Source organism: Grampus griseus, assembly GCF_964374135.1.
Source record: "Grampus griseus genome assembly, chromosome: 4".
In the NCBI taxonomy this organism is placed as follows: Eukaryota; Metazoa; Chordata; class Mammalia; order Artiodactyla; family Delphinidae; genus Grampus; species Grampus griseus.
In genome coordinates this window covers 97,045,396-97,071,193 of record NC_138997.1, presented here as the reverse complement: position 1 = coordinate 97,071,193, position 25,798 = coordinate 97,045,396, and the positions used below count along the sequence as shown (strand labels likewise).

Here is a 25,798-nt window from a genome sequence, read left to right as displayed (position 1 = left end):
TTTTCATCATGAATTCTCTTTGTTTTGTAACTTTTTGAACATGCATTTTCTAAAAAAATAGATGGCCCACTTATATCTTTTTGTTTTGTTTGCTTTAGCAGGAATAGTTATCAATGAAATTAACTGCAGATTCAACACAAACTAAGTTACAATAAAATATATTTAAGGGCTTCCCTGGTGGCGCAGTGGTTGAGAGTCCGCCTGCCAATGCTAGGGGACACAGGTTCGTGCCCCGGTCCGGGAAGATCCCACATGCCACGGAGCGGCTAGACCCATGAGCCATGGCCACTGAGCCTGCGCATCCGGAGCCTGTGCTCCGCAACGGGAGAGGCCACAACAGTGAGAGGCCCGTGTACCATAAAAATATATATATATATATATATTTAAAAGCCATTAGAACAATTAGTGATCATTATAAGTATTCTAGGTTCTGAGACTTTAAAATAATAAATGAATTTTAAAATTTCTAAAGAAGTTTTTTAATTATATTAAGCGATAGAATTAGTTTGACCACATTTGTAAGTTAATGTTATTGACATTTCAGAAGTCTCAGTACTGAATATCTCATTTTTAAAAAAACTTATATTGAACAAATTAGTTGGAAACATAACTGTAAAACTGGACACTTTATCAATAAAACGTCCATGAGTGTATAAACATATCTGCTTTTGATCACCATTGAATTCCAATTATGTAATACAATATGTTGCACAGGGCCGTCATTAAATATTTGCAGATTGAATGAATGAATGAATAATTGCTGATTCCTTATTTTCAAGAAACTGAAATTATATTTACGAAAAGTAATTGTATGATCTAGTTTTGCATGACTGTTGAAAGAAACCTGCTAGACACTAAAAATTTTTATTTTTTCTCATATCGCATTATATTATTTTGAGAAAATCTTTAACAAAATGAAATGACGTTTCATTGGCCTGGATTTGAAGAAAGTCCTTTAATCAAGAGTATTCCATCTATAGCTTGTTTTTACTATATTTTCGTCGATTACATTTTAAACTTCTTAAAATCCAACTACAAGAATGGATCACAGCAAAAAAAGTGGGTCTCTAAACCATCAATTCATAATGTTCTAATCAATAATGTAACAGTGAAATGATTAAAATAACCTTTGCTATACTTAGAGCTTTTGAAAAAAGTAACCCTTTCTTAAGACCTAGATAAATAATCCATATGAAGGAAATTCATATTTGCTTCATGAGATTTATTTCTTGTCTTCTAGGGTAAATCTGCCCTTTAGGGGCCAACAATCTGGTGGAGGAAGGATATGTGAAAAATAAATAGAATGAAGTCAGATAAGAGCAGAGGAGTTTAGAAGAAAATGCCCTTGAGCACAGAGAAATATACAATTAACCATACCTAAGAAAGTAAAGGAAAGCTTCAAAAGGAGGCTGTGCTCTAGTCATCTTAAAATAACTAAACAATATTATTAATATTGATGTGAAATTATTAACTTCAATGGCTAACAATAAGGAATGATTAAGGAAATATGGCACATTTTGACAGTTGAATTGTCATGAAAACATTAAAAATAATGTCTTCCAAAAATTTTAATGATATAGGAAAACATGGATGATATGATGTTGAGTGTAAAGGAGTCAAGTCAAAATTCTCTGTACAGTAAGATTTTAATTATATAAAGTAAATATGCGTGCAGAAAAACTAAAGTAAGATTCACGGATCTGAGTACTGTAATATGAGTGATTTTAATTTGCTTCCTTAACATATTTCGTAAATAGCTTAAGTTTAAGTTTTTCTTTAATGTGAACAAAATAACTTCCGCTTTCTGGACTAATTTTGCAAGTTACAGAAAAGATTTTACCTTTTTGTGAGAGAGCAAGGTACAGAAACTTGGGGAATAACTCAATTTGGAGGACTAGAAAATGAAGCCATAAATAGAAAGAGAAAAGCAGAGCGAGAATCAGGAACATATAGAGTCACATCCAAGGGAGGAAGGATTGTTCACAATATCATATGCTACAGTGAGTTCAAGAGCAGTGAAGACTGGGGAAACCCATTACCTTTAGAGACAAGGAGGTCAGAGGATGAACACTGAGACTGTTGAAGAAAACATGATATTGTAATATAAGGCCTTTGAATCAGAAAAGACCGTAATTTAAGCAATTTGACTTTACCTCCTAGTGATATTTTATTTATGTTGATCTGATGTCCATTAAATGCTTGTAATACATATAATGTCAAAGTATTACCAACATTCAATAAAAATGAATCACTGTATATGACACATATATAGCCTATATATGGCCTCTCTCTGTATATAATATTTATACATAAATATACCAATATAAATGTATATACATATATGTGTATTTTTTATATATTTTTTTTTAATTTGGGCAAGAAAATGGAGCTCATGCCAGGTATTTCAACAGAGGGATTTAATATGACAAATGAGTTAAACAGCTCTAGAAAGTGACACAGATTAGAAAGCTGCTTCCACCCCCAGGGCTACAGAGAACTAAGAAGTTGATGATATACAAAGTTAGGATCTGGCCCTTAGCAGGAGCTAAAATTAAGGAAGAGATGAGACCACTGCTGAGGACATATCCTGAGGCAGAAAAGGGGAGAATACCCTGGCTTCTCCCTTCGTCCCACCTTGAGTCTCCCACCAGTGCCTCTCACTGATGAAGTCTCACAAAAGCCAGTTAGCAACTGAGCCTGGACTAAATGGTTCACAGGAGTCAGCTCTCTGGGATACAGAGCAGAAGCGAGGAGAAGGGATGGGAAATGTGTATTAGCATATTTATATGGATAGAAATGAGGCTGAGAGACAACATTTTTTGATGGACTAAAATATTTACCAAAACACCCTGTGAAATATACTGTTTTGTGTCTTTCATAACTAGATGGGTAAAATCTTGTCTTCCTTTGATAGCAGAACCATGGAATAGATAATGTTAGAGGGTTATTTTCACCTCTCAGATTTTAGTGCATCATAAAAACACGGCAGTTGTGTTTAAATGCACTTTGCTGCAGTGGTTTTCACATGAAATATTCACATAATGGATTGACAGAGTCCAGACAGTTTTACTGAAAATATCTGTAGCACTTATAAATTTAGAATATAGGATTTTTGCCTCAGAAGAAGCTTCAAAATTAATTTTCTGCATATAACAATTCTTTCAAGCTATAATATGCTTTCTGTAGAGGAAATGGTTTATAAAATTTAGTATTCAACCATAATGTCTTTTGTGGAAGAGTTATAGTTATCTGTAAAACATGTTCTACATCTTTTCAATGTTACAACGTATTTCTTCCTGATATTGAAGTTAGCAAAACGTATTCCCAACTTAGCTTCTTACAGGTGTTCTTTCTTTTATACAAACTCCAGACTTAAATATTAATGAACTTGTAATGCTTAAAAAATCAGAATATTTTTATTGTTTTTAGAGTTGCTTTGTTTTTATTCCCAATCTTGTACCACATTTAGGGCAGAGCACAATTAATTTTAGTAGTCTTTTTGGAGAAAAAAAAGAAAATATCACTTATAAAGCATATCACCTTTGCTTCTTGACATGGCTTGAATTAAACACATCTGGGAGCTCACATTTCTATTTAAAACTTAATTTTTTTTTCATTGCAGACGTTTGGAACAGAACTCAATCAAGGTCATTCCTCCTGGAGCTTTCTCACCATATAAAAAGCTTAGAAGAATGTGAGTGAATAATATTCTGAAATCAGTGTAATTTTTAAAAATTATACAAGTCATGACCATGCGAAGACATCCATTTAAGTATGAATAAGTACTCGACAGATTAAATATTAAATGATGTGACTATCTGTTGCTAGTTCTATAATATTGTAAAGTTAAAAGCTAAACTATTAATTTTTAAAGTTCTCTGTAATTTAGCATATTAATTCACACTAGTGTGAATGTACGTGGTCAATATATTATGCAATCAAATTCTTAAATATTCTATTTTCAAAAATAACACATGCCATCTTTAATAATAATTTAGGAAAATAGCCAATAATTGATTTAAAAGTGTGATTTTTTTTTTTAAATGTAGGATGCTTCAGATGTTTCATGTTGCAAATTTTATATATGTATTGATAGGTGCAAAACTGACATGCAAAGGCAATAAATAGCTTTCTCCTGCAGTAAATCTCACTGATATTCTATTTAGTTTAACCTAACCTATTTTTAATCTTAGCGACCTGAGCAATAATCAGATCTCTGAGCTAGCACCAGATGCTTTCCAAGGACTACGCTCTCTGAATTCACTGTAAGTATTGACCACATCACTGAAGGAAAGCAGCATGCACAAGGAATAGTGGCTCTAGTTTTAAATTTGGATTTAAGGGATATACTCTTTCAGTTTTTTATTATGAATTATTAATAATAATTAGTATGAATCTTTAGTGAATTTCATCATTTTTATGGAGAACTGCTACCTGCCACTAAAATTAGCCAATTTTTAGGGGTATATATTTTAAGGTTTGACAGTTCTGCTGTTTAGAGAGCAAGAGTATGAGCCCCTTTCTTGACAATGTTTTCTTTCTGAAGTAAAGGGAAAATGTTTATTTTGGAGTGCTCTGGTCAGTGTTGTGTTGATAATCCTTAAGCCCATAGCCACTGTCTCTGGGGACAATTACAGTCCCCTTTAGAATGATGTTGGGCGAAGTCTTGCAGAGAACAGTGGAAGACGACCATTGAGAGGGCCCCCAACCCCTGCTTCATCACCTAAAGACTTCCCTGACAGACCAGCTTTAATCTCTCAAAGAGCAAAGATAAGAAGGTATGAGAGCTTTTTAATGTCAAAAGGACTTCCAGGGAGATAGCTATGTAAATTAAAGTGGTTCTGAAGTGAATTTATAAAGGCCATTATTCCTTCAAACTTGTACAAAATCTTCAGAAGTCCACCGAGTAGAGTTAGCTTTTATTTCAAATTTTAATTTTAAAGTTTGGAAATGAAATCTGGTATTTTTTTAAGGGGTGATGCTTAGAGAAGGGTTCTTATTGTTGTAAATTACTGCAGGGCACTTAGAAACTTCAGAAGTCAATGGTAGCCAGTGAGAATTTCAGGATACACATGTGTGATACTCAGATAAACACCTTTGGTTTATATAACAGTTTACAGTCATACCAAGGGGAGGAGATGGACCAGCTCTTTTGGGCACATGGATGTTCAAGTTGCTATGCTGGTCTGCGCAGAAAACTGCAGTTTTCTTTGAAGAAAAAAATGGAAAACTATCACTTCACCTGCAGTGTCTGCCTAGGTTCATTTCTGTTTGGTTTTTGTTTTGGATTTTTATTTTAATAGATGAAGTCCAAGACCAGGGAAACAACTATTGGCAGAAAGTGTAAAGTACAGTCATGCACTGTTCTCAGGGTGGGCTGTCAGATTCTAAAATCACAAAGCGCAATGCAAAACTCTATTACATCACCCAAATTGTCCGTAAAGTACATACCATCCTGGACAGTAATACTATCCAAAGTAAACAGAGCCAACCTCCCAGCCATACAAAAGGACAGAACAAAAGTCAAGTCAGTGTACAAAGTCTTGGTCCTTCAAGTATCTGTGCCTCAAAGATAACCATTAAATGTCAAAAAAAGAGAGAAATGGATGGAGAATTCTGATTTATATCTGCTTGCTTGCAGAGTTTACTGTTAAGTTCTACTGCCTTAATGATGTTGACACTTGTGGTTGTGAGAATTAAATGGTAAAAAGAAATAATAAGTTAAATAAAAGAGTAATCATTTTAATTTTGTTAATCATTCATCACAGTAAATTACATTATATTTATTAAATATATATTTATTATAATTAATGATTATAACTTATGTACTAATCTACATATATAATAAACTAACGGCAAATTGGAAAAGAAATGACAACACATGTAAAAGAACTTGTTTGCTGAATTGGGATCTTAGTCTTCAAGATCATAGCTCTCATGTACATAGTTCTTTTGGAAAGCTATAGAAAAGCATTATCTTTCCTTTTAGAACTGCATTTCAGTCAGGACGCTAAGTCACTGAGGAATTTCTAGTTCAAATCATAGCAGTACATGGAAAAGTAGGAACCTTTTTCCAGAAGTGGAATACCCACATAATGCCTTATAATATTATAAAACAGAAAAGCTAGGAGAAAATCAAATAGCTGTGATATCACAGAGAAAGTCCATATATTATAACTAATATCATTTTCCTCTTTGTGTTCATGTTCTGAATTGGCCTTCCAAAGATTAAATTATTTACCCCCTCCATAAAATATATAACTACCCGGATTTGCAATCACCCTTTTCTTCATTTAAACACAATCATAAATTCAACAGAAATGTATTTGGGCCCCTCTTGTGTACTAGTCCCCACGTGAGTGAACGAAACACCAAAATCCCTCCCTCATGGAGGTGACCAATGATAAAGTAAACTATGGACAGAAAATATAGTATATCTGATGATACAGGTGCTATGAAGGAAAACTAAGAAAGGAAAGGGGATAAGGAATGCTAGAAGAGGGGAGAGCTAAAATTTTAAATAGAACAATTAACAAAGGCCCCCCAGTAAAGTGATATTGGGCAAAGATCTGAAGATTGGGATTGTAGGAGTGAGCTCTGCAGAGATATGGAGAAAGAGCATTCAAGACAGAGGGAACAGGGCTTCCCTGGTGAAGCAGTGGTTGAGAATCCGCCTGCCAATGCAGGGGACCCGGGTTCGAGCCCTGGTACGGGAAGATCCCACATGCCGTGGAGCAACTAAGCCTGTGCACCACAACTGCTGAGCCTGTGCTCTAGAGCCCGCGAGCCACAACTGCTGAGCCCACATGCCACAACTACTGAAGCCCGTGCACCTAGAGCCTGTGCTCTGCAACAAGAGAAGCCACTGCAATGAGAAGCCCGTGCACCGCGACGAAGAGTAGCCCCAGCTCGCCGCAGCTAGAGAAAGCCCCTCATGCAGCAACGAAGACCCAACGCAGCCATAAATAAATAAATAAATAAAATAAAATAAAATAATTTAAAAAACAGAGGGAACAGCTAAATACTGAGGCTCTGAGGTAGGAGTGTGCGGAGTGTTTCAAGACAGAGCAAGAAAAAGTCAGTATGACTTGAGGGGAGCAGATGCTTGAAATTAAAATAATGAAAAGGTTGCAGTTGTTGGTAATGGCAAGGTCTCGGGTACAGCCACGAGGATAGAGGGATAAATATGGTGAAAGACAGGTTGCTGGAAAAGAGTCATGTTGGAGACTGAAATAGTGAGCCAGGAGTTTAAGTCTTCCAGAAAGGGGTGAAGTGACTTAGGTGTATGTAGATTAACTGCAAGAGGGATGCAAATAGGCCACATTTCTTTCTTTAAATGAGGTGTTTACTTGTACAAGTTGCTTTTATATGTCTTACTGCAGCTGTACTCAATTATATAGCCAGCTTAATTTAATCACTACATTTGCTAAAGAAGCGAAATATTTAAAGGTGGTATGTTGCCAAATACCTCTAATGCATTTTATTTAATAAATTGATATTTTATTCAATTACCAAAATAGTATATGTTAGAGAAAACTGGATTTCATCTATTGAGTGTTTTTTAAGGTCCCTCCTATTAAATTCATTAACATTTATTTATTTTTATTAACATTTATTTTGTTACATATTATTATATATCACTATTATATATATTATATACTACTATTATATATTAACATATTTTATTATATAACAGTGTATTACGTATTATTAACAAAATATCATTCAAAATACATGCATCTATGAAATCATTTTATCCTCAGGGCTTTTTATTACTTTCACTGTGACATCAACAAAATTTCTATAATATTTAATAATCATTTCTTAAGAACTTGGCATACAAGTACATTTAGCATTGCCTCTAAACATTTTTTATTTTTCATTTACTGGTTGGATTTATATTATATTATAATTATATATATTTATATTAACAAAATAACTTTATATTAAGTGTTATAGCAGTGCAGCATAGTGGCTAAGCATATCTCCTTTAGAATGCTGGATGGCTTGTATTCGAATACTGGCTCTAACTCACTGGTACACAGAGCTAGTTACTAATTTCGCTGTTCTTCAGTTATCTCATCTCTAAGATGGGGATGAGATTATTCCTCTCCTGGCTTTGTTAAAAACACAGAGTAAACTTTCAAGAGATATTACAATAAGACCATGGCAAATTCTTCTCCTGATTCTTATCAATGTGTATGATTTTGGATTTTAATTATCCCAGGGAATTTTTATGCCCAAGATCCTCAGAATATGATTTTCCCCTCTTCTTACTTTTTCACTAACCTTTTACAAACTATTGTAGTTCACTAATTCTTATTTCCTCTCTTCACTAACCAGCTCACAAATTCCACAGTGGTCTATAGTCTAAGGCTTGATTGCTGTATTTGCATTTCCTACAGGCTTTTCTTGGACTGATGTTAACTGTCCAGCACAGTACCTTGCATTTACCACTGGTTTTCATTGAAAATGTAGCGACCTCTGCTTTCTCTTTACTGTACTCTCTTTAAATTTGCTTAGTGTTTTAATTCTCAAGTACACGTGGTTTTTCATTTATAAGTAAGTATAGCTCTTTAACATTTATTTGGATAGTAAGTCTGCTCATTGCACCTTTTTCATGATAGCCATCATGTAGGTTTCTATTTTGGACATTTTTTCGCTTTAGTAGGAGTTCTGTCTTCTGCTTTCAACAAGGGCAGGAGAAGTCAAAGACTGGCCAGCAGTGGTTGCTGTGTCTTACTGTCCCAGTATTGAAACACCAGAGTGAAACTCAGTTTAGTATTCTTAGCCTTCCTTCTTGTAGCAGGTACAAAAGCTGCCATAAGATTTCCCTGTTGTTTCAAACGACTATAAAAAATTCTCTATCAGCATAACTGTACTGTATATAGAATGGCAAATATAAGCCATGTATAAGAAAACTGTAGAAAAGCTACCCAATTTGTCATTCTTGGTATTTGGAAATTGTGCGTATTACTCATGTATTTATCTTCTTTTCACCTGAATTATTTTTATCTTGATTTTTAAAAATTTTCCTTCCCTCTTATGAGTGTAGCAAGATTCTCACTGGCCCTCTTGCAGTTTGTATCTTTATGTGATGATACTCCTTTCCCTCATTTTTATAGACTTTGGCCCTATTTTCTTGGCTGCCATCCAATTGTTCTGTCCTGGTCTTTGGACTTTTGATATTTTTAAATCCCTTTTTCCTTCCTACCATTTCGATCTCACTGTGTGTAAAAAAACTATTCAGCCCTAGTATTGCTATACCGTTTTGTAGAGAAATCTCATCCCCATCATATCAAGTATTTATTATAATATTTTTATGATATTCCATATACCCAGTTATACCTACACTTACAGATTTCCTACATCCTTTTGTGATTTTCGTCTTTTTCTCCCCTGTACCCAAATTGTCTCATTCATAGTAAACATCTATTTTCTTATCATGATCTTAAAGAAAACAGAATGATTTGTTGGAAAAGAAAATGTTCACAGTGTAAGTATGTCACACTGTCTAGCTAGTCCTCCTTTTGTGCTATTTGAACCAACCTTTGAAACAAAAGACCCAAGTGAACAACCTACTAAATTACTCACCCTTTGATTCTAATGTGGGTTCCCCACAGTTCTTACACATCCTGTTTCCTTTTTAGATCTCGATGGGTTCAAAATGTGAAACTCCTTCAATATTCAAAATAGCCCTTTTGGGTGTCTCTTCGAAGCCATACCTTTTATTCATCTCAGTTGTATCAGCGGCTGGCACACGGGCCAATGGTGAACATTGAACAAGTAACAGCTGGATTCAGTTTAATTGGGCACGAAGCCTAGAACCTGGCAAAGTTCCTGGCACATAATGAGTGTACGATACCTATTGCTGAGTGCATTACTTGAATGATATTCCGTTGAATATCCCGAATTGGTGCCACCTTGATCTGATCATTTGTTCCCTAAAGCCCTCTGTTCTCTTATTCTTGACCTTAAGATATATATTATTATTGCTCTACCCTTTCTTAACACCCTTACCTCCTTGAGCCCGACAATGTAGAATTCTCTCTTTTGTTCTTGTATTTTTAAAATCGTTTCTTCTCTAATTGTGTTAAGTTTTTAAAAAAAATCTATATTCTACACAAATGAATTTTTATGTTATACTGTATAACTATACCACTGGAATCTATACAAATGAAATGTCACATTGTACAGCATAGCACCCAGCTTTATTTGTTCCCTTAAGAATTTTCTTCATATTTTGTAATATATCCCACCTCTCACTGACATCTTAAAAGGCAACAGCTTTTTCCTCACTCTGATTCATCTCTCTTGCATTATTTTCCTCCTTTCCAAACAGAAATCATGTACAGCTGCCAAACATATTAATTATTTTGATTCTCATTTTGGCTTTTTCCTCCACATTTTTGTTTTACATCTTTATTGGAGTATAATTGCTTTACAATGGTGTGTTAGTTTCTGCTTTATAACAAAGTGAATCAGTTATACATATACATATGTTCCCATATCTCTTCCCTCTTGCGTCTCCCTCCCTCCCACCCTCCTCCACATTTTATGACATCATTTATTTCTCTTCCAAAAGAATACTTCTGACTTTTTAAAGTAATTTATGCCCATCCTAGAGAATATTTTAAAAATAAAGACAGTATATATAGATTCAAATTCAAATGACCTCTGGACAGTAAGTCACTTACCATCTAGAGATTTTGCACTTTTTTTTCTATGTATATATGTATATATTCTTCTAAACAAAGTTAAAATTATACTATAATATATTCTTTTGTATTATGCTCTTTTAAACTTAGTGTTGTATCATGAATACTTTCATTTCACTAAATATTCTTCAGAACATGAATTTTATCAATGTGAAATATATATTTAGCCAATCCCCTTCTTTGGAACTTGGATACACTTTATTTGTATTTAATTTTTCACTGTTATAAATTATTCCATGAACAACATTTGACAGATAAAATATTGTGTTTATCTCCGATTTTTTTCTTAAACTCTTGAGAGAAACTAAGTTAAAATTTATATAAACATCTTTATGACTCTTGATACATGTTGTCAAATTTTTCCTCTAAAAATATAATTTTCGTCTTTTCCTACACATAATTGTGGTCCTCCGCTTTTGAGGCCTGAGAATAGAGGGGCATCATTGCAGATCTGTGGTCAATAGCCAGCATGATGAGTCAATCATTTTCATTTATTTGCTGTTGAAATCCCCTCATTTCACCCTTTCTGTGAATACATTAATTTATTCCTTAATTTGTTCCTGTGCTAATTTATTACTCATTTTACTCTTCAAACAATATTCACTCATCAATCCAATGTTAGAACATCACTGTGTGTCAAAACCTAGGCACCAGGTATGCTGAAGTAATTAAGTCATGGTCCCTGCACTTTGTGGCTACACTTAGTGGCTAATCAGAGGTAGGGACATGACAATACATTCCTATTCATATTTCTTTGGGGAACATACATTTTAAAAATTCTCCTGTATCAATATTAATGATCACTGTCTTCACAAATCTTACATTTCTTATGCATATACATTATATGTTTAAAACGAAAATTTTACACTTATGTGGATTCCTTTCACTGTTTTCTATTATGATAATCCTAAACCTCATCCCTTTAAAGAACAGTAGGTTCCACATTTGCTATTCTCCTTTGTTATATACTGTGTGCTCTCATTACATTTGAACTGTGTGTGTGTGCATGTGTGTGTGTGTGTGTGTGTGTGTGTGTGTGTGTGTGTAGAAACACATGACAATTTAACAGTGGATATTTCTATGAAAGGGGAATAAAATTATAAATTATGTTAATTTTTTTGTTTTTCTATGTTTTCCAAACTTTCTACCATAAGCTACGTCTAATCTATAATCAGGGAAAAAACATTGGCAAATTGAAGTTTGTTTACTCAACTATGGCTTTTATGACGTATGGAGCTTACTAACCTCCTATATGCCTGAATACATATGTTTGGCTGAATTTGTTTTGCTGGTTGATGTCTAATTTTTTTGTTTGTTCAAATCATGTTTTTCCAGTGTCCTCTATGGAAATAAAATCACAGAACTCCCAAAAAGTTTATTTGAAGGACTGTTTTCCTTACAGCTACTGTAAGTATTTGATTGTTTCTGATCTGTTGAACCCAAATATATATTTTAGCCAGTGTACCATCTCATATTTCATGGAGGCTTCAGAAAAATTTGACCCAAAATGACATAGCTTAATGAAATGGAAAAGATTAGTCTAGTGGAGCTAACATTGATGATGGTTATTTATTTGAAGGCACAACACTTTGAAATTGTTCCCAAACCTTTCTTTCCACATTGTCATAAATGTGGGCATCCTGGCTGTTCTGTCATTTATAGTTTGTGGAATCCTTGCCCTTTATGAAATTTCTCTGGTTTGATTTACCAATAATTGGAAAGGAGAAAAACCTGGTAATATGTTTATCCACCTTTGTCCAAAGAATCTGCAACAGTGACAATACTAGAATAACATCCCCCAACACAAAGATGGTGTTTAGTAGCCTAGGACAGAGTGGTAACACTCAAACTAATCTTTAGTGAGAGAATTATCTGTCAATTTCCTGGATTTTGTCTTTAAAGACCACTCTGCTTAGAGAATAGCTACAACTTATTTGTCTCGAAAGAAGTATTTATGATACATATTTATAAGAATAAGACTTGACCCCAGGTGTCTTAATTAATGCTCATATGAAAATGAGATTGAAAAAATACGATAATACTAAGATTGTTAGTTTTGGACCATCAAAGTCTATTCAAATCACCAAACACTTATAGGGTATCTCATTTGGGGTACACACTGACCTAGCTACTGTGGATAGAAAGATGAGTATGATATAATTTTTTCTCTCAACTAGCCCACAGTCAGTCTACTTTAAAATTCTTAAGTTTAGAATGCTATTTTCTCTTTTGGATGTGTGTATTTGTTGGAGTTGGGGTTTGAACCACTTACTTGGTAAAAATTTATTCCTGGTCTCACAAACAGCCCAAAGGTTGATTTTTTTCCTTACTTGATAAATGTATGTTTATAATTACATCCTATTATCCACACTTTAAACCTTTCATTATTATGCAGAAACATATTTTATATCACAACACAGTTCATACATACACACATATGTGTGTCATATACATATACACATATGTACACATATACATGTGTACACATATACACACATGTGTCTGTTCATACAGACACACAAATGAAGCAAATCATTAACAAAACTGTTTAACCTCACTATGTATAGTACTGTCAATTCTGTTCCGTTCTCTCTCTCTTTTTAATGCTACATAACTCAATAAATTGATTTTACAACAGACCAATCCGTCATGATAAATACTGACCTTTGTCACCTAGTGACTTTATTTGGGCATCAAATTATTTTTTAACCCTTCATTTGCAGTGAAGTTAGCAAATATTGTTTCTGATCTTGAATAGGATGACTCTATACACATTATAGGTATAGCTAGGTACTATAGCCAAGTGTTGCCTATTTGTTATTTACTTTTGTGTCATTCTTTCACATCTTCTTAGCATTATTCTCCTCACCATTCACTTACATTCTCTTGCTACCACTGTCCTGCCTGGTACCAACACTAAAAATGGCACCTTTTTCTTTCCACACACACTTATTGGTAGTTGTTGTAACAAGTGGGTTGATAAACACTGGGAATCTGTATGTAGATAAACCTTACTAAAAAAGCCAGCTTTCTCCCTCTGCCCTAAGTTCTATCTCTAGACCAAGCCTGCCAGAGCTAATGTGGCACAATAGACTCTTTATGGTTAGTTGAGAATTTGGTTAGGTTAAACATCTTAGATCTGCTTGAACAGATGAGATATTGAGGAGAAGAAGTAGGTAAATGGAAGGAACAAAAGAAAGTAGTGTTCAGTACTGTCCCCCTAATTTCTGGACCACCTGAATGTAAACTAAGTCCAAAGTGCTCAGAACGGCACTTTCGTTAGTTGTGTCTTCCAGGCTCCGCATCTTTTCCTTGTCCTTAGCATTGTGCTTTCCAGCTCCTTTCTTAGCTCACTAGTTAGGGAACATGGCCAGTGGGCCGTGTGTTGTGGCCCCAAGTGGGGAGGTATAGGATTAATCAGTCCACACCTCAAACCATGCCTCTAAGCTCTTAAGAAAGTATTATATAGATCACAGAGAAAACCAAAACTGCAGTTTCTGAAGGAAGATAAAAAAAGAGTACAGCAGGGAGAACCACCACTAGAAAGTCCTAGCTTTGCATGTGCAGGGAATTGAGGTCTTAAAAAGGCAAGTAAAACTGGAATACCCTGAATTACAGAGATTCTGGTGGGCAAATGGGAAAACAGTTTTCAGTGTGTTAGATAAGAAAGCATCATACCCAAACCACATAGCACATATTTTTTGAGCTACTAAATTTTGTTAAAGTCCGAAGTATCAAAGCTCTGAACTGAATGGTGACAGAGAAAAAGAAGTATCAAAGAAAATTCTCTGCCCCTGGAGGGCTAAACTGTCTTTGGGCAAACATGAGGGCCTCTATAAAATAGTTGACAAGACTAGGTAGCACTGACTGACTTCCTAGAGGAAGGAATACATTAGTTGGGTGGCAGTTGTATTCTGGAAAAGTCTTGTTCTGGAGAAGGTGGACCTTCTGTGAGACCTTGATAGGCCAGAAGGTTGAGGCAGGTGGAGAGTCGGGCAGACACAGGGACATATAACCTACAAGAATGATGTTTGCCCAAGTGTGATCTGTAAACCACAGTTCCACAGAATATTGATGCAGAATACCACTGGTATGCAGAGAAAAAACAAGTTTGTGGGATATTATGTTAAACCAAGTGAAATGGATATGTATAATGCAGAATGAGGGTCTTCGTGTGATAATGCCACTCTCCAAGAGGGTTATAAAGTAGTCGTTCAACAACAAATATTTATTGAGCACCTAGCACATGCCAGGCATGTGGGAAACAACAGAGAACAAAATAGACTAATATCCCTGTTGTCTGGACCTTATACCCTTGGGAGAGGGTTCATGCAGATGGCAGTCAGCAAGAACATAATAAATAAGCAAATCACACGTAACAGAAAGAAATGTGTATTTAAGAAAATAGAAAAAGTAGATTAAAGTAAAGGAATTGAGATGCTAAGGATAGGGGAGGGGCAAAGACAGGCTGATGGTATTGGAGGGAGTGGCGGGGGGAGGCTGAATGGAAAAGGTGACATTGCAGCTGACTCGAAGAAGCAACATAGTTAACCAGGCAGACATGTGGGAGAAGAGCCTTCCAAGAAGAGAAGAGAGTCTGGCAAGGAGACCTGTGTGGTTGGAGCTGAAACAGCCAGGAATAGAAAACTTGGAGGTTGTAAAGTTCAAAAAAGGAACCAAAGACCCCATTGGGCATTATGGGCTATTGTCAAGTCTTAGGTTTTATTCAGAGCAAACTGGGAGTTGTTGCATGGTTTTGAGAGAGGAGTGATGTATTCTGGTCTATGTTTAGAAGTCTCACCCTGGCTACCGTTTTGAGAATGGACTGAACTTCTTTTTCACAGAGCAGCTCCAGGGACTAATGTTTTATAAGAACTTTATGGTGCCCTTGACAGGAGAAACTGGCTCTCACCCGCCTTTGTCTATTGCTGTACTTCTACACATTCCAGAGAATATATTTAATAATTTTTGTTGAATAAATGTATAAGTACCACTCGATTTAGTCAATCCAATCATTAGACATGACCCATGCTTTATCTGCCATGACCCCAAATCTTCAGCCTGTGATACCTCAATGATTACTTAATGTTAAGGGTAAAAGAAATGGATTTCTTGATTGGGTTTTCTCAAGAACAACAGAGTCTTGAAGATGGGTTAATGAGATACTACACTTTAATCCTACGACTATTTAATCAAACAGATTATTGAATGCCAACAAGATAAACTGCCTTCGGGTAGATGCTTTTCAGGATCTGCACAACCTGAACCTCCTCTCCTTATATGACAACAAGCTTCAGACCATCGCCAAGGGGACCTTTTCACCTCTCCGTGCCATTCAAACCATGTATGTATATAGGATTTGGATCAAACGTGATGACCATTGTATTCACTCTGAATTGGAGAGTTGAGTTCATTGCAAGTCATGTGTAAAAGTGTTCTGTATGTGTTTCTGAAAGGCATTTGGCCCAGAACCCCTTTATTTGTGACTGCCATCTCAAGTGGCTGGCGGATTATCTTCATACCAACCCAATCGAGACCAGTGGTGCCCGCTGCACCAGCCCCCGGCGTCTGGCAAATAAAAGAATCGGACAGATCAAAAGCAAGAAATTCCGTTGTTCAGGTAAGTTCTTACTCTGTGTAACATTTCCGCAGCGTTACCCAAAACAGTAGTGAGATGTACAGACAGCTGGCCTTGAACTGAATTACCAAACATTGCAGAATCGTATTTCTTTTTCTTCTGCCCATGAAGGAAAAGAACTGTAGTCACAATTCATGTAGCACTCCTACATGTAACCTTTTTAACACAATATCCAGCAGAAGAAATAAAGAAAAAAAGACGCCTGGATACTTCATACTATAATCCCAGGGTTTGAATTTAACAGGGGCCTTTTATCTAACTCAGTGCCTTTAAAAGGCTGTAAGTCTCAAGTTTGTTGTATTGTTTTTCACTGAGCAAGAGTAAAGTAATTAATCATGTTTCCATTTCTTTAAGAAAGTGAACTGAGATTTGGTTACTTGATTTGCTCAGGCTCAGAAGTAGGGGGAAAAAAAAGCTCTGGATTCCTTGCTTCTCACACTGAATGCTGTTTTCTTGTTTTGCATTCTCACATTTTGAATAGGACTGTGAGGGTACATTCTTTTTCCAAAAGGCCATCTTTTAACACTTTGGGAATATTACATTTACTTATAAAAAGTGAAATATAGATGCATTTTATTAATATTAAAGGGAAAACTTACTTTGTTGAAATTTACTGTTTGCTTAGGTATAATCTTTTCTATTTTCTCATAATAAAGTGCATTCTATATGTTTTGGGTAGTATGCTACCTAACTATTCCAGGAGTTATTTCACATTCGGCAGTTAATTTATACTAGGAAGCTAATATCAAAACAAAGCCCTTTATTGTCCATGGTTCCAGATGCATTTCCTACTCACTGTACATGATTATACTTCAGCCACTGCTGTGAATATACATTTTCACTTAATTATCTATAGTAACTTTAGTCCATTCTTAATCTAATATAACTCATATCTCTGCTTGCTGACATTCAGGTGCATCTTCTATTTTTTTTCTCTTTTTTTATTTAGCTAAAGAACAGTATTTCATTCCAGGTAGGTTTTGCTCGGTAGTAGGACTAACTGCAGACACCTTTTCCTCACCTTATAAAATGTAGCTTCTAAAACTTTGATATGCATGCTTTGGAAAATCCAGTGGGTACTCTGTAGCTATATTTCCTTCTGCATAGATCACTTGTAGCTGTTTCCTGAAAACCTGACCTTTGCATGCAGCTTCTGATGTTAAACATATTACTATTAAACTCCCACCTTTTTCTCTCTCTCTCACTTTGGCACATTATCTGAAATTTCTCACAGTAGCTAAAATGTTTCAATCTATGGCTTTCTACTTAAATAATTTTCTCTCCTTATGTTGTATATCTGCCCTTTCAACCTGTTTTTAAAATATAGCATCTTAAGCTGGTTTTAAAGACAGAGACCTTTCTGTTGTCAAAGAACTAGTTCTACATGAAATCAGTCTCAAACACACAGAACTGTGTTTTCCATCATGAGATTTACTTTTTTATAGAGATTTTTTATACTAAAAAAGTATCCCTTACTTTTTGCTTTACTTTGCTTGCTGTTGCTTCACTTTTTATACCAAAGCAGCAACTTCCTGCTGATTTATGTGCAGTTGGACTTTGCTTGTGATTTAAAATTCTTACATCTCTGGAGTCACAGTATAACTCCACGAAAACAATATTGACATCCATCCTGAAAGCATCAGAAGTTCATGGGCACCAAGTGCCTTGGATAACTTGGGCAGATGAATGGAAAGTTTCTTAGAAAAATAATTGAAATGTTTTACCACTGCAGTCTTAACACTATCAAGGCTGATGATTCTAGAACTAGCTCTTTGAAATATGTTTCTTTACTTATTTTTTCCTTGCCTGCCAATTGTGTAAAATGCCTCTTGACTTGTTTGTTTTAAACCATTATATAAAAATACATGTTAGTAGTTCATTGGCTACATTCACAATATCCTGGCTATATTCTAGACTATAATATATCTTAATAGTTATAAATTAAAAAAATATTTATAAGGTGTTAGTATGAAAAAACGTACTTATTTTCTTAAGAAGAACTCTGGGTTTGGTCTCTATTTTAAGGAGATATGCGTTGCTTGCCATTGTTGAATTATAATATGAATAATTGTATGCATTTAACAGATTTTGTTTCATTACACATTTTGACTTGAATGATCAGTAATATATATATTACACTGGCTGCATAAGAAGTAACATGTTGAAAAGAACAGTTGATTGGCCTTCATTGGCAAGCTTTAAAATTCAGTGTTTTTACCCAATTATTAAGTAGAAAGTCATCTGATAGCTATTACCCAGAAAAAGCCATTTTGAAAAACAGAACCCCTATAGGATAAAACATCAATATTACTTAAATCCCCAAATTAGAGAAGTGAATATAATTATCAAATTATTCAATCTTTCACATTTAAATATGCTTTATCAATAATTTAGAAATTAATATTACAAACTCACCAAATAAGGAACAAAAGTCAGGTTGTTTTCATAAATTCTGATACAGTTTTGTCCTCTTACTAACAGCAGCCAAAATAGGTTTGGGGAAAAAAAAAAAAACCCAAACTTTTATGTCAGATATCATGGCTTAATCGTCAATTTCTGGTCATTCAATTTACATGATTTAAACAAATAATTATAGAAGTCAGGACTCAGAAGAATTCTTTGGGCCTCTCCTCCCTTTTTTTTTCCAGATTTTAATTAAAATATGAGCTTGCCTAAAGAGCAACCATAAAATAAGCATTACCATTGCATTGAATGCAGATTATTTTCAATGTAAAATACCTCGTGTATCTGTCACTTAGACTTTGTTCCCTGTATTTCCTTATTTCACTTTTTAAATGAAAGCTTAAACTACAATACAACAGATCCTCAATAAATGCCACAACATTAATTGGCAAATGTAATGAAACTGTTATATTCAGCTTTGCAAACTTCTTCCGAGATCCTGATTCCATTTCAATTAAGTGACATTATTTATAAGTTGGAAAGATCATTATGAAGCATGTAAGCCACAACCTAAGGTTTAATCCAAGTGTTCCGGTGATAGTCCTTGAAGATCTCACGATTAGTTTTTCACTTCATTTTACATGTCTACTTGCCGACCACCATTCTGGATAGCATCTAGAGATTACAGTGAGCACTCAAAGAAAATTTATCTTGTGGAGACTTCATTTTTTTAGAGGAATTGACAAGAACTTACTTTGTGCGGTGCATCTTGTATGCCATTGCTTTTCCTGTACTGCTGTGCTTCAAAAAATGATTATGAAAGTTTACAAAGCATGACGATTCTTGTCACACCAGGCCATTCCCCGATAATTGCCACAGTAAGGGAGGAAGGAAGAGACCTGAGTGAGTTTTATATACGTGTATGTTAATCTTAACTGGGTTTACTGTCTTTCTTTCCTTCTCGGTGATCTTTACTTTTGCAGGAATTCACCATTTTGGCTGTAAGTAAAAGTGTCTGATCTGAAACATGATATCCTCCCTTTTCAATCCTGATGTATCTTCTTTTAGTCTCACTCTTTTGCACCCTTTTTTTTTTTTCCAAGAAGAAACCACAGATCTTTTGAGCCTCTCTGTTGTCCTTGTAGCGCACCTTCAACTTCTTCCTGGATGTTTTTTCCCGAAAGCTGTTGTTTCCATTCTGCAGTTCTGAGGAACGTTGGAGGCACCTTTCAGTATAGCCCCTTCTTTGTGTTTCCAGGGAATCTTCGGTAGTAATACTCTTACTATGGTCATAAACATTCTGCGGGGAGAATGCATGTCATGTAAACAGTATTACGTTTCCAGAACGTCTGTAGCTTTTCTCCTGCTTCCCTTCATCTTTCCTCTTGGTCTTACCTTTGGCCTAGTGGATGGTGTAGTGGTTATGTAGCGAGATTTTCTGTTGTGCTTGATCTAACCATGTGGTTGCCAGGTATGAGTAAAACATGGTTCCGTCAAGCACCATGGAACGTCACGCAGCTTTCTACAGCATGACAAGCTGCTGAGGCTTAAATCAGGATTTACTTGTTTCTTTTTATAAAATCAAAATGAACAAAAGAGGGCTTTTTAAGCATTTCTGAAGATTATGTGAGAGGGAGAGAATAATAAAAGACCATAGAAAATTTAAAAACCTGAGTCCATCTATTTGCCTTGAAAGCCCTAATTGAAAATGATATCTAGGCATATGTTTATTACTGGATACATTTTAAATTCTTGACTCAGAGAAAAAATAAACTTTTTCACGACTAGTAGCCATTGTGTGATTAGCTGTCAAATAGTCTAGAATGGCTCATAACTGGATCAGCAGAAAGTACAGCTGTGAAAAGCTCAACTCTGTTAATGTTTTCCTGTCCTGTGAATCTGGTTACTCTTTTTTCCAGCAAATTCCAAGCCCTTGTTTTAACCCTCTCCTGACATCCATTGACCAAAATTCCCCAAGTTGTCTCCCTGCTGCATAATCTATAGTTATCTTACTTTTTTCTTCCTACAAATAAACAAATATTCTAACCTTCAGACTCAGTATCTTCTTTTCTGGCTTGAATCCTCACTAGGTACAGAAGATTATCGATCAAAATTAAGTGGGGACTGCTTTGCCGATCTGGCTTGCCCTGAAAAGTGCCGCTGTGAAGGGACCACAGTAGATTGCTCCAATCAAAAACTTGCCAAAATCCCAGACCACATTCCCCAGTACACTGCAGAGCTGTAAGTTCATCTCCCAACAAAATCCTATTTGGGAGGGCAGGAATGAAAGCATCAAAGCATTGGGATTTTTGTCTTGCCCTTTCATTCTCAATAATTACATTAATTTTATTTGACACACATTGGCATAACTCTTCTTTGTACAAGTATATGTATTAGAGGTTTTCTTACTTCATCTTTCTGGCCCAAGATACAACTACAGAAGTTAACTCACCTCTCAAAAATTCAGTTAGCACTTAGTAGTGCTAATAATAATACATTCATTTAATATTTATTTCTTGGATATTACTTATGTCCAAACCCATTTCTAAGCACTTAATAGATTTTTAATGTAGTCTTTTCAGCAACCAAATAAAATAGTTTGGAGTCACCATTTTGAATCTGTGTTAATTATGAATTCAATCAGAGTCATTTTTTTATCAGCTGTGCTACTTCACTGACTCACAAGTGGAAGGATTCAATGTTTACCAAGTATGAAGCACAAAGGATGGTTTTTTTCTGAACAATGGATATCATAACAGGAAAAGCTAAAAAGACAGAGTGTAATCAGATCTATATTTATAACACTAACATAGGGCCTAACACATACGAGGGTCTAAAATATGTTTGAATCATTTATAGATTCTGTGCCCATGTATGTTGGCCTTCACTGACTTTATTTATAAAAGTATGACATTTAATGTTAGTGTTTCTAAAAATCCAAGAAAAACCTAGTGAAACCTCATCATTTTTAGAACATCTTAGCAATGTTTATGTCTAGCACCATCTGGTATTTTTCATTAACTGCTTTGCAAAGTTGGTTGTCTTTTTGTGCATGTATAATTCTCTTGTCTTCAACTATATTATAGCCCCTTGATGACAGAGATTGTGTTTTATAGTTTATCTCCCACAGTGCCTATACTCATGCCTGTTACTTAATGAATTTTAAGCAATTTGAATAATTAAAAATAATATAATGCTTTCAAAAAGATGGCAGAAACTCACTACCTAGTGGTTTTAATGATGCTTTTTAAAATTTCTGTTAGTTCATGAAGCTATTTCATAGGTCCAGGACTTTAGAAATGCATGGAGACCATGCAGTAAAAGCCATGAACTCTCTATTTACTATCATGTAGGGAGTTACATTTATTTCCAATAATACCACAAACAATAATTCAAATTTTATCTTCCAGCATGATAACACTTTAAATAAGTTTACTTGTCACTCAAGAATTTAGAAATTCATATCTAATTCATCTTTCAGCAAAAGTTGTGTGTGTTTTAAGAAATTAAGATTTTTTTTTAATTATACCTTTAAAAATCAGTACTGGGAAGAAAATATTTGTAAAACATATATCTAAATATCGACTAAATATATAAATATCTAAATATATCTAAATATCTAAATATCTGCTCAGGGACTCATATCCAGAATACATGAGGAGCTCTTACAACCCAACAATTAAAATGTACCTTACCCAGTTAAAAAGTAGTCAAATTATTTGTATGGACATTTCTCCAAAGAGATATACAAATGAGCAATAAGCACATGAAAAAATACCCAGTATCGGGCTTCCCTGGCGGCACAGTGGTTGTGAGTCCGCCTGCCGACGCAGGGGACGTGGATTCGTGCCCCGGTCTGGGAAGATCCCACATGCCGCGAAGCGGCTGGGCGCGTGAGCCATGGCCGCTGAGCCTGCGCGTCCGGAGCCTGTGCTCCGCAACGGGAGAGGCCACAACAGTGAGAGGCCCGCGTACCACAAAAAAAAAAAAAAAAAAATACTCAGTATCATTAGGCATGAAGATAACTCAAATCAAAACAAAAAAAAACATAATGAGAAAGCACTTCACATCCAGTGGAATGGCTTTTTAAAAAGACAGTAATAGGTGAGAGAAATTGGGCCCCTCATACATTGCTGGTGGGAAGGTAAAATGATGCAGCACTTTTGAGAAACTTTTGAGTTGGGCTCTTCCTCAAGGAGTTAAACGTAGATTTACCACGTGACACAGCAATTTCACATCAATGTACATAACCAAGAGAATTGAAAACATACAGCCATACAAAATCTTGTATGCCGGTGTCCTAGCGGCATTATTTATAATGATTAAGAAGTGAAAGCAACTCAAATATCTATCAGCTGATGAATGGATAAACACATGTGGTATGTCCACACAATGGAATGTAATTTGGCCATAAAACAGAATGAAGTACTAACCTATGCTAAACATGGAAGAACCTTGTAAATATTATGCCACGTGAAAAAAACAGACACAAAAGGCCACATTTTGTGTGATCCCATTTATAAGAAATATTCAGAATAGGCAAATCCACAGAGATAGCAGGTAAATTAGTGGTTGCCAGGGATTGAGGCAGTGGGGGGCAGCAGACTGAGAATGACTGCTAATGGGTATGGGGTTTCTTTTTTGGATGATGAGTATGTTCTGGAATTAGGAAGCAAAGACGGTTGCACAAGCTGGTGAATATTTTAAAAACCACCGAATTGTACACTTTAAAAGGGTACATTGTGTGGTGTGTAAACTGTATATCAGTAAAGCTGGTTGATACATATTTATGGAGAAGTGACTAGAAATAAAATATCCTAAAGTGCTTTTGGAGGCAGAGGTAATAGTGGAAAAAAAAGTTTGAGAAACTTTGTTCTACAGATTACTGAATGAGAGTTGGTTTTGAATTTCGATGATTGGTTTTCTTCACTACGTGCTTCTTAATGTTTTATTTTGGTCATTAAAATATGGGATAAATTGGAAAAGATCTGTACTTCCCACAAATTTTCTGTGATATGTTTCCTATATTTTGCTTTAGGATATTCATTAAATAATGTTATAATTCTGTACGAGAAATAAAATTTAATCTCTTCCTGACTGTTGGGAATGAAACTTTTCTGTTTCTGTTTTCCCTAGACGCCTCAATAATAATGAATTTACAGTGTTGGAAGCTACAGGCATCTTCAAGAAACTTCCTCAATTACGTAAAATGTAAGCCGTATATTAACCATCTTTTTAAATATCTGTAGTGCTGTGTTTTCTTATACCTTTGCAGTTTTATTTAGATTTCGTAGGAAATTGGAAAATACAAAAGATTCAGAGACAGGTCTATACAGTGACTACCTGTGACATGAATTTAGGGTAAACTCTGAGAGGAACCTAAGTAATTGGCTCTTTCCTATGTATTCCAGTGATGGCAACCATGTTTTCTGTAGCAGAACCCTAGCATCTTACCTTAACTCAGACAGCTAGTTTGTTATGTGGCCACAGCAGGAATCCAGCAAACTAAGTGCATTAGAGATGAGTTCAGTAATGTTTTGTAACTTCCTTTACTGTTCCCCAAACCATGCTGTTATTTCTCTTTCAGCACATTCATGTCAACTGTTTGACTTTTTGCTTCATTAAACTTACATTAGAAGAAAGTCAAAATTAATGATTGGTAAACTGACTTGATAGCTCATTTGTGTTACTACATGTCCGCAACTCATATTTTAAAATAAGTTTATAAGCTCAGCAGTTTCAGCAACACTCTGACAGTAACCCTCCCCCACCCAAGGTGGATGGAAAGAGGGACAGGACAGAGGCCAAGAATGAGGGTCCATGGAGCACCCTCCACACAACAGGAAACATCAGGAGAAGGAAAGAAGCATAGTTCTGTGATATTTGTGCTTTCATATATGTAACTGGTCCACAGTCACATAGGCTATAAGTGGCAGAGCAGACTGAAAGCATTTCCTGTGCACTTGACCCACATATTACACTGCCTCCCAAAGAGTTTCTAAGTTCTTAACTGTCCTCCTTTTTCACTGACGTTAACTGCTTTTTCTTTTTAGCTCTAAGATGCTTTTCAATTCAATACATATTTATTCAGCAGCTGCTATGTGCAGTGTTCTGAAAGGAATAAAATGGTACCTAAAAATGATCCTTGTTCTGTGGGCATCCCTGGTCTTGGAGTGAGCCTTGAGAAAGAGAGAGAACCTATAGGAAGATGTTACCTCAACTGGATGTTCTTGCCCTCTGGGCAAGCCTTAGTATTTTGTATGATACAAAATACTGGCAGTTAAGTTGGTTGTTTTGACATATTATTACATGAGAAGTTTAACTGGGAACAATCTCAGATTCAGATACATTTCTGATGCTATCTAAATGCAAACATAGTCTTTCCTTCTTTTCTCTATCCAGTTGTCTTCTTTGAGTCATTAATTCATTCAACAGTTTTAATCGGGCACTTCTTTGAAAAGTTTCTTAGGAAGTGTGGCGGCAAACATAAAAGTTTACACAACTCAGTACCTGACCTCAAGAGTTTTATATCCCTGGGGGCCCTGGCAGATCATTGATCAGGCTGGTACTTTTCAGCATAGATATTTCTCCTTTGTATTATTATCACTTTGGCTTGATGGAATCAGGAAGTGGTGACTTTTCAGAGCCTTGGGAATGCCAGGCAGTGAAGAGCTTAGAGTTTTTGTGGAAGACGTTCATTCAGTAGAAGAAAATGATCAGACATGTTGTCTCAGTGCCCTCGTTGTTAGAAAGAAATTGTTTCAAATATTTGTTTCAACCATTTTTATTTAGAAATTTTAGCAACAATAAGATCACAGACATTGAAGAGGGAGCATTTGAAGGCGCAGCTGGTGTAAACGAAATACTTCTCACGAGTAATCGTTTGGAAAATGTTCAGCATAAGATGTTCAAGGGATTGGAAAGCCTCAAAACTTTGTAAGTATTCTTATTTGCATTGTGATTCTTCTGCCACAGGATTGTAATTCCCAGGTCATTGTATTCCTGGGAGGGGGAATAGCTCCTGCTTTTCCTCATCCCC

At 35.5% G+C, this 25,798-nt stretch overlaps 1 protein-coding gene across 1 annotated transcript in view; it reads left to right on the top strand.

Annotated features, from left to right (window-relative positions):
• The window catches only part of SLIT2 (slit guidance ligand 2), a 390,009-nt gene that overhangs the window by 282,985 nt on the left and 81,226 nt on the right, over positions 1–25,798 (top strand). The window contains exons 9-17 of the mRNA XM_082653966.1: positions 3,623–3,694; positions 4,194–4,265; positions 12,054–12,125; positions 15,919–16,062; positions 16,175–16,338; positions 17,306–17,329; positions 20,850–21,000; positions 23,896–23,970; positions 25,552–25,695. Of these exons, the coding sequence (XP_082510092.1) occupies positions 3,623–3,694; positions 4,194–4,265; positions 12,054–12,125; positions 15,919–16,062; positions 16,175–16,338; positions 17,306–17,329; positions 20,850–21,000; positions 23,896–23,970; positions 25,552–25,695 (918 nt within the window). The remainder of the gene's footprint in view (positions 1–3,622; positions 3,695–4,193; positions 4,266–12,053; positions 12,126–15,918; positions 16,063–16,174; positions 16,339–17,305; positions 17,330–20,849; positions 21,001–23,895; positions 23,971–25,551; positions 25,696–25,798) is intronic.